Source organism: Aquarana catesbeiana, linkage group LG04 (genome assembly GCF_042186555.1).
Source record: "Aquarana catesbeiana isolate 2022-GZ linkage group LG04, ASM4218655v1, whole genome shotgun sequence".
Lineage (NCBI taxonomy): Eukaryota > Metazoa > Chordata > Amphibia > Anura > Ranidae > Aquarana > Aquarana catesbeiana.
This window is the reverse complement of record NC_133327.1, coordinates 346,264,644-346,277,880: the sequence shown is the minus strand read 5'-3', so window position 1 is coordinate 346,277,880 and position 13,237 is coordinate 346,264,644. Positions and strand designations below refer to the sequence as shown.

The window sequence follows — 13,237 nt, the reverse complement described above, 5'->3', positions numbered from 1 at the left end:
TTCTTCAGAGTCTCAGTATAATAAGATATCCAAGATTGTGACTTGAAAGATTTACAAAGAAGATCCCAATTGCTAAGGAATGGTGTTCATCCAATGTGAGTAAGTGATCTCCTTACCAGATGCAAGGACAGCTACGGCGGTCACACCAAACTCAGGGATTAAAGTCTCCCAAAACTCATCGGTGTAAATCCCCAGCCTCTTGATCCTTAATGCTCAAAGACCGATTGTTTTTGGGTTTACCAGACTGGAAGCTATCTTTTTCCTTTTTCTAGCGCTATGTACATCTTTTGTTTTTTTTATTTTGCCTTTACATACCCATAAAAAGTGGTCTGCCAGGGATTGTTTTATTTAAAAAAAATTTCAAGACATCTAGACCTTTATTCCATTTAAAATATTGTACTACTTTGTAGAGTGAAATACAGTGATCTCTTTAAGCGTGAAGAAAAATTACATGGTGCTACTCTTTGTCGCTGCAGCAGTATGTCTGCTACAAACTTTCTTCTTTATCTGTAGTCTTAGGGCTCTTTCACATATGCATACCTTTCAGGTGCGCCTGTCAGTTTTTCAGGCAGACCTGAACGGACGCTCCATTCACCTCTATGGAGCGATGGATGTCAGCGGTGACATGTCCACTGACATCCGATCCGCTAAATGCGGACGGATGGAAACCCTATTTTCCATCCGTCTGGCGGATCGGATGAAAACGGCCTGGCGGTCTGTTTTCGTCAGATTTCCCCCATAGAGGAGAGCGGGGCTCTGCCAGGTCCGTCCCTGCACAGTGAGCAGGGATCAACGGATCGATCCCGCCTTGAGCAAACGGAGTCTGTCAAAATGGACAGCCCCATGTGAAAGGGGGCCTTAGTTGGATTTTTGCTTTTGCGTTTAGACCCCTTTCACACTGAGGCAGTTTTCAGGCATTTTAGCGCTAGAAATAGTACCTGCAAAGCGCCTGAAAACTGCCTCCCCTGCTTTCACACCCAGGCGGTGCGCTTGGGGGACGTTCGGAAAAGTCCTGCAAGCAGCATCTTTGGGGCAGGTTGGGAGCGCTGTATACAGCACTCCCAAAACGCCCCTGCCCATTGCAATGAATGGGCAGCGCTTCGGAAGCGTTGCAAAAACGAGCTGCGCTTTACCGCGAAAGGGGTCTAATACATGTGTTGTGTTGTAAGTAGCGTAGCAACCTTGCAGTGTCAGAAGAAGCTTGTGATGTTTGCTCGACTGAAGGTGGATGTATACATCTTTATTGTTGAATTTTTCTTTTTGCAGGCTTTTGCTGAAGCTTGATCCTTCGCCAACGGATTATGAAACAGACACCATAGAGATCTTTGGGTTCCAATGGGTAACTGAAACTGCTCTTGTGGAGTCAACGGATCTTATGTTTGGATTACTCAGGTGAGGTTTGGTTTGCAATCAAATTTCATTGATCAATGCACATTTCCCATAATCATCTTTTAGGGACAGTTTAGTTGAGATGGCTCTAAAAGACTCCCAGAATAGTTTGGGCTGAAACCTAGCCAGTAACTTTTCTTTACTAGAAAGAGTAGGAAGCTTTCACTAGAGGAGCTCCAGTCTCCTGTGTAAAAAATGGAAAATTGAATACTTACCTTTCCGTAATTTTCCTTTCCTAGTGCATACCAATGACAGCATACCAATGGTTGGTTGCTCCGCCCCCGACCAACCCACAGGACCACTTTAACTCTATAAATAAAGTAGTTCCACCCTGCCGGTATTTTTGTAACTAAACCTCAGAACATTAAGGATTATTGAAGGGAGCGTGTAAGCTGCCATGGGTAGGCACCAGGAAAGGAAAGGAAAATTACGGAAAGGTAAGTATTCAATTTTCCGTTTTCCTAGTGCCTCCATGGCAGCATACCAATGGTAAAATACTCGCTTACAGGAAGGGTACTGCAATAAGAAATGTAATGAAAACTACAGCACAGATAACTGCAAGGTCTTTTCACCAAATTTTAGGGAAATAAGAACAGCAGGGTTGAAACTATAGTGCAACATGAAAGTGTTAAAGGACGACCAACTAGCCACTCGGCAAATTGTGTCGGGGAGACCCACGCTAAGGCTGTCCAAGAGGAGGCCATTCCCTGCGTTGAATGCGCATTGACCGCATCTGGAACTGGAAGACCACTAGCCAGATATGCTCTTTGGATTAACTTCACGATCCAGCCTGCCAAGGTCATCTTGGATGCTGCCATTCCTTTTTTAGTGCCTTTTGGAACCTAGCTATATCAAATCTGTGTAGTCTTGAGGAGGCTGGGTCCTCCCCGAATGCTGGAAGAACCCATTCCTGGTTGAGATGGTAGATTGAAGGCACTTTAGGAACGAATTGATGAATAGGCTGCAAAACCACCCTGTCGGGGGGGGGGGGAGGGTGATGTAGGGTTCCTGTGATCCTAGAGCTTGGATCTCCGACACTCTGCGACCCGAAGTGATGGCGATCAGGAACACTGCCTTCAAGGAAATATCCCCCAAGGTGCACCCTTCTGTGGGAGCAAAAGGAGGATTTGCTAGGATATTAAGTACGACAGTCAAGTCCCATTTGGGGTAAAATGTTTTCCTGGGAGGTCGCAATCTTAAGACTGCCTTCAAAAAGCATTCGACAAGAGGGTTTAATGCCCATCGTGTATCTGTTAGAGCTTAAAAGGCTGATTCCTGGACCTTCAGTGTGTTCAGGCCCAAACTTAAGTCCAACCCACTCTGTAAGAAGAGAAGTATATTCTGGACTCCAGGTTCCAGGGGATTAAAATGGTTAACCTCTGCCAGCTCTTTCTCCATACCCTGTATTAGGTGGAATTAGTGGAAGACTTTCTTGCCTGTAGTAGTGTTTGGATAACACTATGTGAACATCCTAACTCGCCCAACCCCTTCCGCTCAACTTCCAGGCCCTCAAGTCTAGGATTTCCGGGTGTGGGTGAGAGAAATTGTCCTGAGACAGAAGATTGTCCATGCGTGGAAGGGGAAGCGGTTTGCACAGGGCCATCCTGACTAGGAGCGTGAACCACGGTCATCCACTCCTGCTGACCTCAGAGACGGGAATCTTGAAAACAAAAGAGGCGTCTTTGCATTGAGTGGGGAGGCAAAAAGGTCTATTTGGGGAGTGCCCCATTGCTGGCATATCCAGAGGAAGACCCTCGGATTCAGGGACCATTCGTTGTTGTCGCTGAATGATCTTGACAGATGGTCAGCTAACTGATTCTTGGGCCCTGGGATATATGAGGCCCATAGATTGATCAAATTCCTCTTGGCCCAGAATGAGACTGGGCGTTACTTTGCTGAATAGTGACCTGCTGTGTGTTCCCCCTGGTTCTGGACATAGGCCACTGTCGCTCTGTTGTCCATCTGAAGAAGTATGGATTTTCCTCTGAGGGAGGCGGCTAGATGCAAGATTGCCATCCATGCTGCCCCTAGTTCCAAGATGTTTGAAACGACTTCCTTCAAATTGAATTGCCATCTCCCTTGTACTAACTAGTCTTGATAGTGTGCTCCCCATCCCAACCGACTTGCATCTGACGTAAGAATGGCCCATGTGATGGGCCCCAGGGAACAGTGAACCAGAAGGTTGGATGGTCTTGTCCACCACCAGAGATTGGACTTCATTGCGGGCGTGATCAATATCCTCTGTTCCAGGTGATTTTTCCTCCACTGAGACAGAAAACCCAACTGGAATCCCCCATAGATGCCACCTGGGCCATTTTACCACGGGTATACATGAAGAAAGGGACCCCAGCCGTTTCAGACAGTCTGATGCTGACATGGAATGGCTCGCTAGTACTTTTTTCACCTTCCCTATCAGAACAGGGATTTTCTCTGATGGGTGTGAAACTGCTTTCTCTGGAGTGTTGAAAAATGTGCCCAAATATGTCATATTCTGTGTAGGTGTGAGTTGACTTTTGGAATAATTGGTCAGCCACCCGAACCTGATCAGCGTGTCTAGGACCAATCGCACATGTATTTCTAGGCTCTCTTTGTGCTGGGATAAAATCAGGATGTCGTCTAAAATAGTGTAGCACCCAAATCCCTTTCTCTCGGAGAGGAGCTAAGATTGCCACTAGCACCTTGGTGAAGGTCCTGGGAGCTGTTGAGATTCCGAAGGGAAGGCATTGGAATTGGAGATGAAAGTCGCCTATTTTGAATCAAAGGAATGGCTGAAACAGCTGCTGGATAGGTATATTAAGATATGCATCTTGGAGGTCCCCTGGTTGTACTGATAGAAACACTGTGTTTAATGATTCAATTTTGAAATGCTCTACATGAATGTGTCTGTTCAACCTCTTCAGGTCCAATATGGGCCTCCAACCGCCCGACTCTTGGGGACCAAAAAGACTGGGGAATAAAATAGTGAATCTCTTCCCCCTGCTTCTGTCCTGTGACTCTGGTGATTGCTGCATCCATTTTGTCGCCAAACAGAGCTTTCCCATTATATGGAATACGACACCACGATTGCTTTGTTGTTGGGTCGGCCGACCATGGCTCCAGCCATAACGCCCTCCTGGCAGTGATTGAGTACAGCATAGCTCTGGAGGAACATTTTAAGACATCAAAGGCTGCTTCTGCCATGAAATCTGAGGCCAACTTCAGTTCATCCAGTGCCTTGATTTCTTCCGAGCCCACACCCTGTCTGAGCGCTGATTCGATGTTTTCAGTCCACACTCGAGATCGAGGGCAGAGCTACTGCTGGTTTACAAGCCCCACCTGCTGCCTGATAAGATTTCTTTAGATCCGAATCGATCCTTCGGTCAAGGACATCCTTAAAGGAGACTGGTTCTTCTAAAGGTAGTGTTGTATTTCTGGCTAACCTCATAATTGAGGCGTCCACCGACGGTACCGAGTCAAAGAGCTGTGCATCTGCTTCTGCCAGCCGGTATAATTTGAGCAATCGGTTATAAGCTAAGGGCCTTTTGTCCACCTTCTGCCATTCATCCATCACTACTTCCTTGATTTCTTCCATCAAAGGGAAGGCTGATAATATTTTCTTTAGGTGTGGAAAATATCTTTGTTTTGGATGGGGGCTCTGGATCTTCCTCCCATTTGGATTGTGTCCTTTACTGCGATAATAAAAGGTTCTACTAAAGCGAAGTCAAAGGCCGAAACATTTTCCTCCCCCACTTCTGTCTCGTCTTCAGAATCAGCACCTGGATCAGGTTGAGGGGTGGTTGTGTTTACTGCTGTTTCGCCTGCGGGTGGGGTTACTTGGTCTTGGCATAAGGCCAGCTCCCAGATAGAATCCTTAATCAGATTTTTGATTGATTCCATGGACTCTTGCTTGTCTCTTTCCTTGTCCACTGTGGCTTCTAGAAGGCACTGACCACATACCAATTTATCAGGTAGGGCTTGTTTTCCATACACCCAACATGCTTTATCTCCTGGATACACAGGTCTGTGCTGGGAGTCATGTCTACTTGAGGAATGTCGAGGTGATCTCTGACCACTGCAGGAAGCATGGGTCGAGGATGAGTGAGAATGACCCGAGCTCCTATGACCCTTTGATCCCCTGTCTGGAGAGTTTCTGTGGGACAACCTGCGGGATGATCCGTGATTCCGGCTATAGTAAAAGATAGAAACAAAAAAGATGTTTCAACCAGCCCGGGGTGCTCCTTCTTCCCTTTTTTTTTTTTTTTTTTTTTTTCCCCTTTTAAAAAAAAAAAAAAAAAAATGCTTACCTGACTGTTGCAGCCCTTACCCTTACCTAGTGGTATGTCGAGGATCTTTTTGATGCGGCATTAGATTACTAGGGGCAGCTGGGAAAAGACAAATTAAATTTAGACTTTGAAGAAACAAAAAAAGTTTTTTTTTATTTTTATATATAATAACCCCCGCACCCAGTACCTTGGGTGGGCTCCATAATATAGTAGGGAAAAAGAAGCGGTAGAGAAGACACCTTATTAGAGGTGTCTTCTTTGGCAGCTGGCCCCCTAATGAAGTCAAGCTCTCTTTTATCTCTAAGAGCGTTCTGGGTGTACCAAAATGGCCGACGGCCTCAGTGCGCTACTGCCCACACGCCATGATGTCACGCTGTGACCCCACTGCCTCCGCAAGCCGGGAAAGCAGAGCCAAACGGCGCGCACGAAGTGCTGCACACTCCTGAAGCAAGGAAGACACACAGAGAACGCCGCTGACCATCCGAGCTCCTGGAGGTAGAAATAACTTATTTATGTGAAATAAAAAGTATATACATAAGAGTTATGCCAAGCGAGGGAACATAGAGGCAAATGACAAGCTCCTGTTAACCCCTAAAAAGCCCAAAAAAGATCCACAGAAAAACAGACTCCCATACTTATCTGGCACCTTTAGCAGCCCAAGTAATGGGACTCCATACTGTAGGAGAGTATTAACCTGCAACGGTCACACCATAAAGCGGTGAGGTAGGGCTGATCGTGATCCTGCAGGAATGAGGACAGAGAAAAGAATACCGGCGGGGGAACAACTCTTATTTATAGAGTTAAAGTGGTCCTGTGGGTTGGTCGGGGGGCGGAGCAACCAACCATCGGTATGCTGCCATGGAGGCACCAGGAAATTAAAGTGTTACTAAACCCACAACAGTAAAATCAGTCTGTATATGCAGTAAAGTATGCTTGTTATACTTACTGTGGAACCTAAGGGGTTAATCTGCTGCATAGTGTGAAAAGGCTGTTTGATCCTGTTATAGCTGATCCTTCCCTTTCCCAACCCATCTCCTGTTACAACAGAGCTTGGGGAAAGCTGCACATGCTCAGTTTGGTGTTGTATTGCTAGAGAGTTTCTTTTTGTTTTGTTTTTTTGGGAGAGTGCATGTGATCAGCACAGGGCCGATCGGCACTGTCCAGCCAGAGGGTCAGGAGTCCTGCAGGCTCATAGGACAATCTGAATAGAATGAAAACTCCTCCTACAAGCTTTAACCAGACACTGATAGAAGTCACAAGACTGCTATATACTGCTGATGAGAAAAGGCATTTAGGAGTTTATATTTACTACAATATGTGCATTTGCATGTACATTGGGAGACAAGATATTAGTGAATGCAGGGTCCCGGGTTTAGTAACACTTTCTTGTTCAAATATTTGATAAAAAAGTTCAGTACAAATGTATTGGTAGTAGTACGGTAAAAATGGTTTACTTTCTGCTATAAAACATTTCCAAAAAAATAATAAATTTATTCATCAGTTTAGGCCGATATGTATTCTGCTACATATTTTTGGTTTGAAAAAAAAAAAACAAAAAAACAATAAGCGTATATTGATTGGCTTGCGCAAAAGTTATCGCGTCTACAAAATAGGGGATAGATTTATAGTTTTTTTTTTTTTTTTTTCTCTACTAGTAATGGCGGCAAACCAGTGTGTGTGTGTGTGTGTGTGTGTGTGTGTTTTGTGTTTGGTTTTTTTTTTTTTTTTTTAATGGGATTGCGGCGGACAGATCGGACACCTAACTGACATTTTTTTTTACACCTTTTTTTGGGAACCAGTGACATTACAGTGATCAGTGCTAAAAAATGCACTGTTATTGCACTAATGACACTGGCAGGGAAGGGGTTAAATGTGTTCCCTGCAAGTGTTTTCTAAATGTATAGGGGACTTTGTGACTGGGGAAATGCACAGATCCATCTTCCCGCTTAGCAGAAAAACAGGATCTGTGTGATCTCCCCTATCAGAACGGAAATTTGCCTTGTTTACACAGGCAGATCCTTGTTTTGTCACTGTGGGGAACGATCGCCATTAGCCGGCGGACATAGAGCCTGCCAGGCTCTATGGCCAATGGGTGCACGCACGCCCACAAAAGCTGGTTCCCCAGCTGACATACACCTACGCCGATTTGCAGGATCGTGCCACCTTGTCGCAGTATGACGGCGACTGGTCGGCAAGTGGTTAAGCTGATGCCATGACTACTGCCCTAGGTTTCCTGTTTCAGGGTTGCTCCTGTCTCTGGCTCCATCTTATAGAGCCACCCTTGCAGGCAAGGACTAGAGATGTCTCCCTACACTGTGCATCAATAGAAACACACAACCCCTAAGCCTGTGATGGCAAGGCCACTCCACTGCTCCCCCCTTCTCCGTGCTAATAGACTGACTGCACTGCCCACTGTTCTTTCTTGTGTTTACTGCAAGTTTAGCAAGCAGCAGTGAGAGAGCAGGAACCAGCAGCCTTGAAAGTTGCAAACTACAATTGATTGGGTCGGAATTTTAACAAATAGTTTACTAGGAAATGTTTGTTTTTAATGTGCTCACCATGTTAAACTAAAAATTACTGAGTCTTTTAATATCAGTTTAATCTTTTGCTTTGTGCAGTCCTATGTTCCTTACATTCTTTTTTTCATTCTTATTTTTGCTTAGGCAAAAAGTAAATGCTCTTGAGAACCTAAATCAGCCGCTCTCCTTTGACTTTGGTAAGACTTTAGTCCTCAGTGTGTAAACATGGTTAAACCCTTGATTGAAATATGACCCTGAAGTGAACTGAAATGTGTGATGAATGCCATTCTTTATGTTTGTATAACAAAGTGGTTCTTAAAAGACTTGAAGGAGAAATCCAGCCTGAGCTTGTTTGGCTGGGCTTCTCTTATGGGTCACAGGAGTGCAGTTCGTTTTGCACTCTGACCCATTTTCAGCAGAGAGCGGACTAAAATTTGCTCTCTGCTCACGTCACAGAAATCAGTCCAGGCACCGCGTCATCCCGACAATGGGAGTCTGGATCCGCCAGGTGCCTGGACTGATACCCGTCTTAGCCTTTCAGCAGCTTGCTAACACGGCCGCTCCACCCCCCTCCACAGCTCAGCGCTCCAGTGAGCGTGGAGGAGCAGAGAGGAGAGCTGCTGATTGACAGCAGCCCTCAGCTCGGATCTGTGAGAACCGAGCCATTGGCGGTGTTCAATCGCTCCGTTCTCGGTGCAGAGGCGCCAGAGAACAGATGCAGCATCGGACTGATGCTGCATCCATCTGTGTAAGTATGAATGGGCAAAAAAATAAAACTCCATACTTCTGTTTTAAGGATTTTTTACCTTAATGCATTCTCTGCATTAAGGTAAAAACTCTTTTGTGCCACAGGATCCCCCCCCCCCCTATACTGTACTTACCTGAGCTCTCTCTCCCTCCTCAATAGGGCAGATTGATAGAACCATTGGCTCCAGCTGCCGTCAGTCAAATTCAGTGACGGGGCGGGGCCGAGCAGTGTTGTTTGTGTCTAGACGCAGGCAGCGCAGCTCGTGAGTGGGGACACTTTTTTTTTGAGGGCTCAGCGCAGCTTTCTATGGGGGCATTAGCTGAAGAGGAGGAGCCAGGAGCACCAGCGGGAGACCCCAGAAGAGGAGGATCAGAGCTGCTCCATGCAATAGAGCAGGAAAGTGACACATTTATTATTTGCATTACATTTAAAAAAAATCACTTTCAATTTGTTTTAAACAGGAATTAAAGTTAACTCTTAAACTGTGAGCAGCATCCATCTCTACAGGTCTGCCATTGCCAGCCTCCTTCTAAAAATGCTAGCTGCCTGGCTATCTCTGGCTTGAACATTTGAGTCTCACTTGATGCAGAGTAATTATACAGTAAATGAAAGATGGAAAAATATTTGTGGGTCTATGACTGAAGGCAGGACCTATCCAGACAGAGTTTAGGAAAGCATCAACTGCTGCGGGTCCCATATTTCTGTTGTCACAATATTAAAGGCGAACCTTTTTAGATTTAGACTTTTATGCCGCGTTCACACGGTCGAATTTTCCGACAGGAAATGTTTGATGGGAGCTTGTTGTCGGAAATTCCGACCGTGTGCAGGCTCCATCGGACATTTTCCATCTGAATTTCCAACAAACAAAATTTGAGACCTGGATCTCAAATTTTCCGACGACAATTTGTGTGACTGTGTGTATGCAAGACAAGTTTGAGCCAACATTCGTTGGAAAAAAAACCTATGGATTTTGTTGTCGGAATGTGTGTACGCGGCATTAGAGTAGTGAGGGGTTAGAACAGGTTTATATTGCTGTCTATGTCCCTGTTGGGAAGCTTTTCTCTTTAAAGGGGTTGTAAAGGTAAAAGTTTCACCTAAATGCATTCTACGCATTAAGGTGAAAAAACATCCGACAATACCGGCCCCTCCAGCCCCCCCGTTCTACTTACCTAACCCTTCGAAAGTCCCGTGTTTGCCCCCGACATCCTCTTCGCCGCTCAGCCTGGCCATTGATTGGCTAGAGTGAATGGATTGAAAGCAGCGCAGCCATTGTCTTGCGCTGCTGTCAATCACATCCAATGACACGGCGCGTCGGGGGACAGGGCCGATAGATACAGTGAGCGGCTATGGCCGCCGGGTGTATCATGGGAGCGCGCCCGCAAGCACTCAACACCATGCGAGGGAGCTCGCATGAAGGTGTTGAGTCCTTGCGAGGGGGAGCCGAGACAGCCGCCGAGGGACCCCAGAAGACCAGGTTCGAGGCCACTCTGTGCAAAACGAGCTGTACAGTGGAGGTAAGTATAACATGTTTGTTATTTAAAAAAAATATATATAAATCTTTAGTGATCCTTTAACTATCTAATTACCAATCACTCTAGGATAGAAAGTGAAGATAAGTCAAACATTTTGAGTTGCCCCGGAGCGGGAATAGAGGGGAAACCTTCCAATGGAGGCACTTTTTCCCATGACAACTGACTAAGCCAATCCTCACTTCCTGCTCAGCTTACAGAACAGGAACTTTTAGAACAGGAAGGGAAGCAAAATCTACATTTTGGCTTTAGATATGCTCTAGTTGTATCTGATTGTCATGGAAAATTTTGTATAAAAACAGAAAAAGCATAAAAGGACTTACAAATGAAATGTATGTTGTGTGATAAGCATTTGACCTACTGGGATATTGTTAGCTGTTGGTGTGGAAATCCCTTTCTTTGGAGAGATTTCTACTTGCTCCTTTATTTTTCACTTCTTGTTCTAATAATAAAAAAAAAAAAAAAATCACTCTAATCACACACGGGTTTTAACTGTGCCCAAAATAGGGAAAGAAGTTTTGGTTTTATGAATGGTAACCCCTTCCATAGCATGAAGCCTTCTGCAGATGTGTGGGAGGGACATAAATGGCTTTGTTTCACAGGTGGTACCATAATAGTGTTTTGTTTTCATATATATGGGATATTTCTTTTCAGGGCAAGTAAGTAATGTGCACTATGAAGCAGAGGAAATCCGAAGTCAGTGTGGGAAATTTTTGCATTATGTGAAGATTTTTATATACAGGTTAGTGCATGGTCCACTATGTTTTAAGTTGTGTACCTACTTGGTAAGATTAACTTATTACTAAATCCTAATTCACCTTACAGCACAAACTCACTTTGAAGGAATCTGTGTTGAGAGAAATATAGATTCCTGACAGCCATGGTGATCCAATGGCCTATAAACCTCAGTATTGGCATGCTAGTTCTAGAAAGCAAGGACAGTCTGTACTCTTTGTCAGCATACTTGTACTGTCTCTACTCTGTGTCAATTGACCCCCTAATAAAGGACCATAAAGAGAGGGTCTGTTATATACACTATGCTATCACATTGTTTAGGAAAAAAAGAATAGCACACTAAATCAATTAAAAAAAAAAAAACATACTGCAAAATACTCATCATGCCTCTTAGCAAATACTTTGGATTGTCTACTTTCCAAAAAAGGGGTCATTTGGGGGTAATTATATTCTCCTGGCATTTTTGGGCCTCAAACTGTGATAGGTAGTGGGGAAATAAAATTGGCAAGTTGCTGCCTTTGAAAGCCTGAAGGTGGTCATTTGGATTTGGGGCCTCCATACGTGGTCTCTCACACATGTAGTATCCCCATACTCAGAAGAAGTGAAAAAAAAAAAAAGCCTCTCAGCAAGCCGCTGAGAGCCTGAGCTGGTGGCTCCCACCCCCTCAACAGCCCAGCGCTCTGAGTGCTGGAGGGGCAGAGCAGACATACCAGCTCTCTGCTCAGGGAGCCTAGCGAACCGAGCTATCAGCGGTGTTTGATCACTCGGTTCTCATCCTTAGAGCCGGCAGGGGACAGATGCAACATCGCACCAAGGCTGCATCCACCTAGGTAAGTATGATTGTAAAATAAAAACGCTCCCATACTTCTCTTTTAACGACACCAAATGCTGTATTCATTTGGACTGTCGTGCCTACAAGAATGGAAGACAAGATGAATGCATCCCGTTTTGTCCTTCCACTTCATTGCGTGTAGTTGTTAATTGCACAAGCGAGCTTTCTCAACCTTTCTAAGTGGGGTGTTAATGAGCTGTTGGGGGCAGCCCCTGCAATTGGTTCGCATGGTGCTACAGCAGTCAATTTTTTGAATGAACAAATGGTACCCCTTACAAAACAAGAGTGACAAGTCTTATACTATTTTGCCACTGCTCCCCATGTAGTCTGGGCATCCAGGGGGCTCCACTTGACTGTCTTTTCCCTCATAAATTCTAAAGCAGTATGTGTAGTCTGTGGCCCTTGTTTGATCCCATATCTGGCACACTTTCTGTAGAGATATTGCTTTATTGCAAGCCTGCCAGTAAAATGTACAAGGGACTCATCTATGCAGATGTTTTGTTGAGGGGTATACACATTTGTAAATTTCTGGCAGAGCTAGATTGAGGGGCTGAATTTTGTGGAGCCGATCGTAGTCTGGGTCATCCTAGGAATGACAGAGGGTATTGTCATTAGAATGCATACAACCCATTATTTCATATTCTGTTCCTGGCCACTGCAGCAGAGAATCAGTTCTGCGGGCCAATGTGACCGCAATTCATTCTTTTTTGTTAGGCCCCATAAGGTCAGAGACCATGATAGTTTTCCACTCAAATGGCCTAGCAAGGATAGAATTTATTTTGGCAGCAATGGTACTGTTGGGCATAAAGATTGCTTTGGTCCACAATCAAATTCTAGAGGTATTCGGTGAATAACAGCTCAAAAAAATCAAGGGGTGTTAACTTTGCTGTTTTCACCTGAACCCTGACTGAGCTGTGAATGGGGAATAACAATTGCTGTTGAATCTGGGGCAAGCCCCTCTGGGAGGTTACTATGGGTTCTACGGGCATAACGCTACAAGTGCTAGCCACCTCACCAGCTTGTTCTGCACTGCCTGGTGCTCCCCGCTTCACCATGAAATACTGCAGCGCTGGTGTACAAGGCCGCTAGTGCTCGCAAGATCACCAAAAGTAGTGCAGCGCTAGTACTTGCACCCTGCTGCATATGAAAATAATAATCAGTTTCTAGCACTTCAGCAACATGAGGTTGGGTACACCTGGTTTTAGCAGGGAACTGTTCTATGT

At 45.1% G+C, this 13,237-nt stretch overlaps 1 protein-coding gene across 2 annotated transcripts in view; it reads left to right on the top strand.

The window, feature by feature from the left end:
• Window positions 1-13,237, top strand: part of MMS22L (MMS22 like, DNA repair protein) — a 153,043-nt gene that overhangs the window by 8,706 nt on the left and 131,100 nt on the right. For both annotated transcript variants that reach the window (XM_073626972.1, XM_073626971.1), the window contains exons 2-4: window positions 1,267-1,392; window positions 8,315-8,367; window positions 11,102-11,189. In XM_073626972.1, the coding sequence (XP_073483073.1) occupies window positions 1,267-1,392; window positions 8,315-8,367; window positions 11,102-11,189 (267 nt within the window). The remainder of the gene's footprint in view (window positions 1-1,266; window positions 1,393-8,314; window positions 8,368-11,101; window positions 11,190-13,237) is intronic.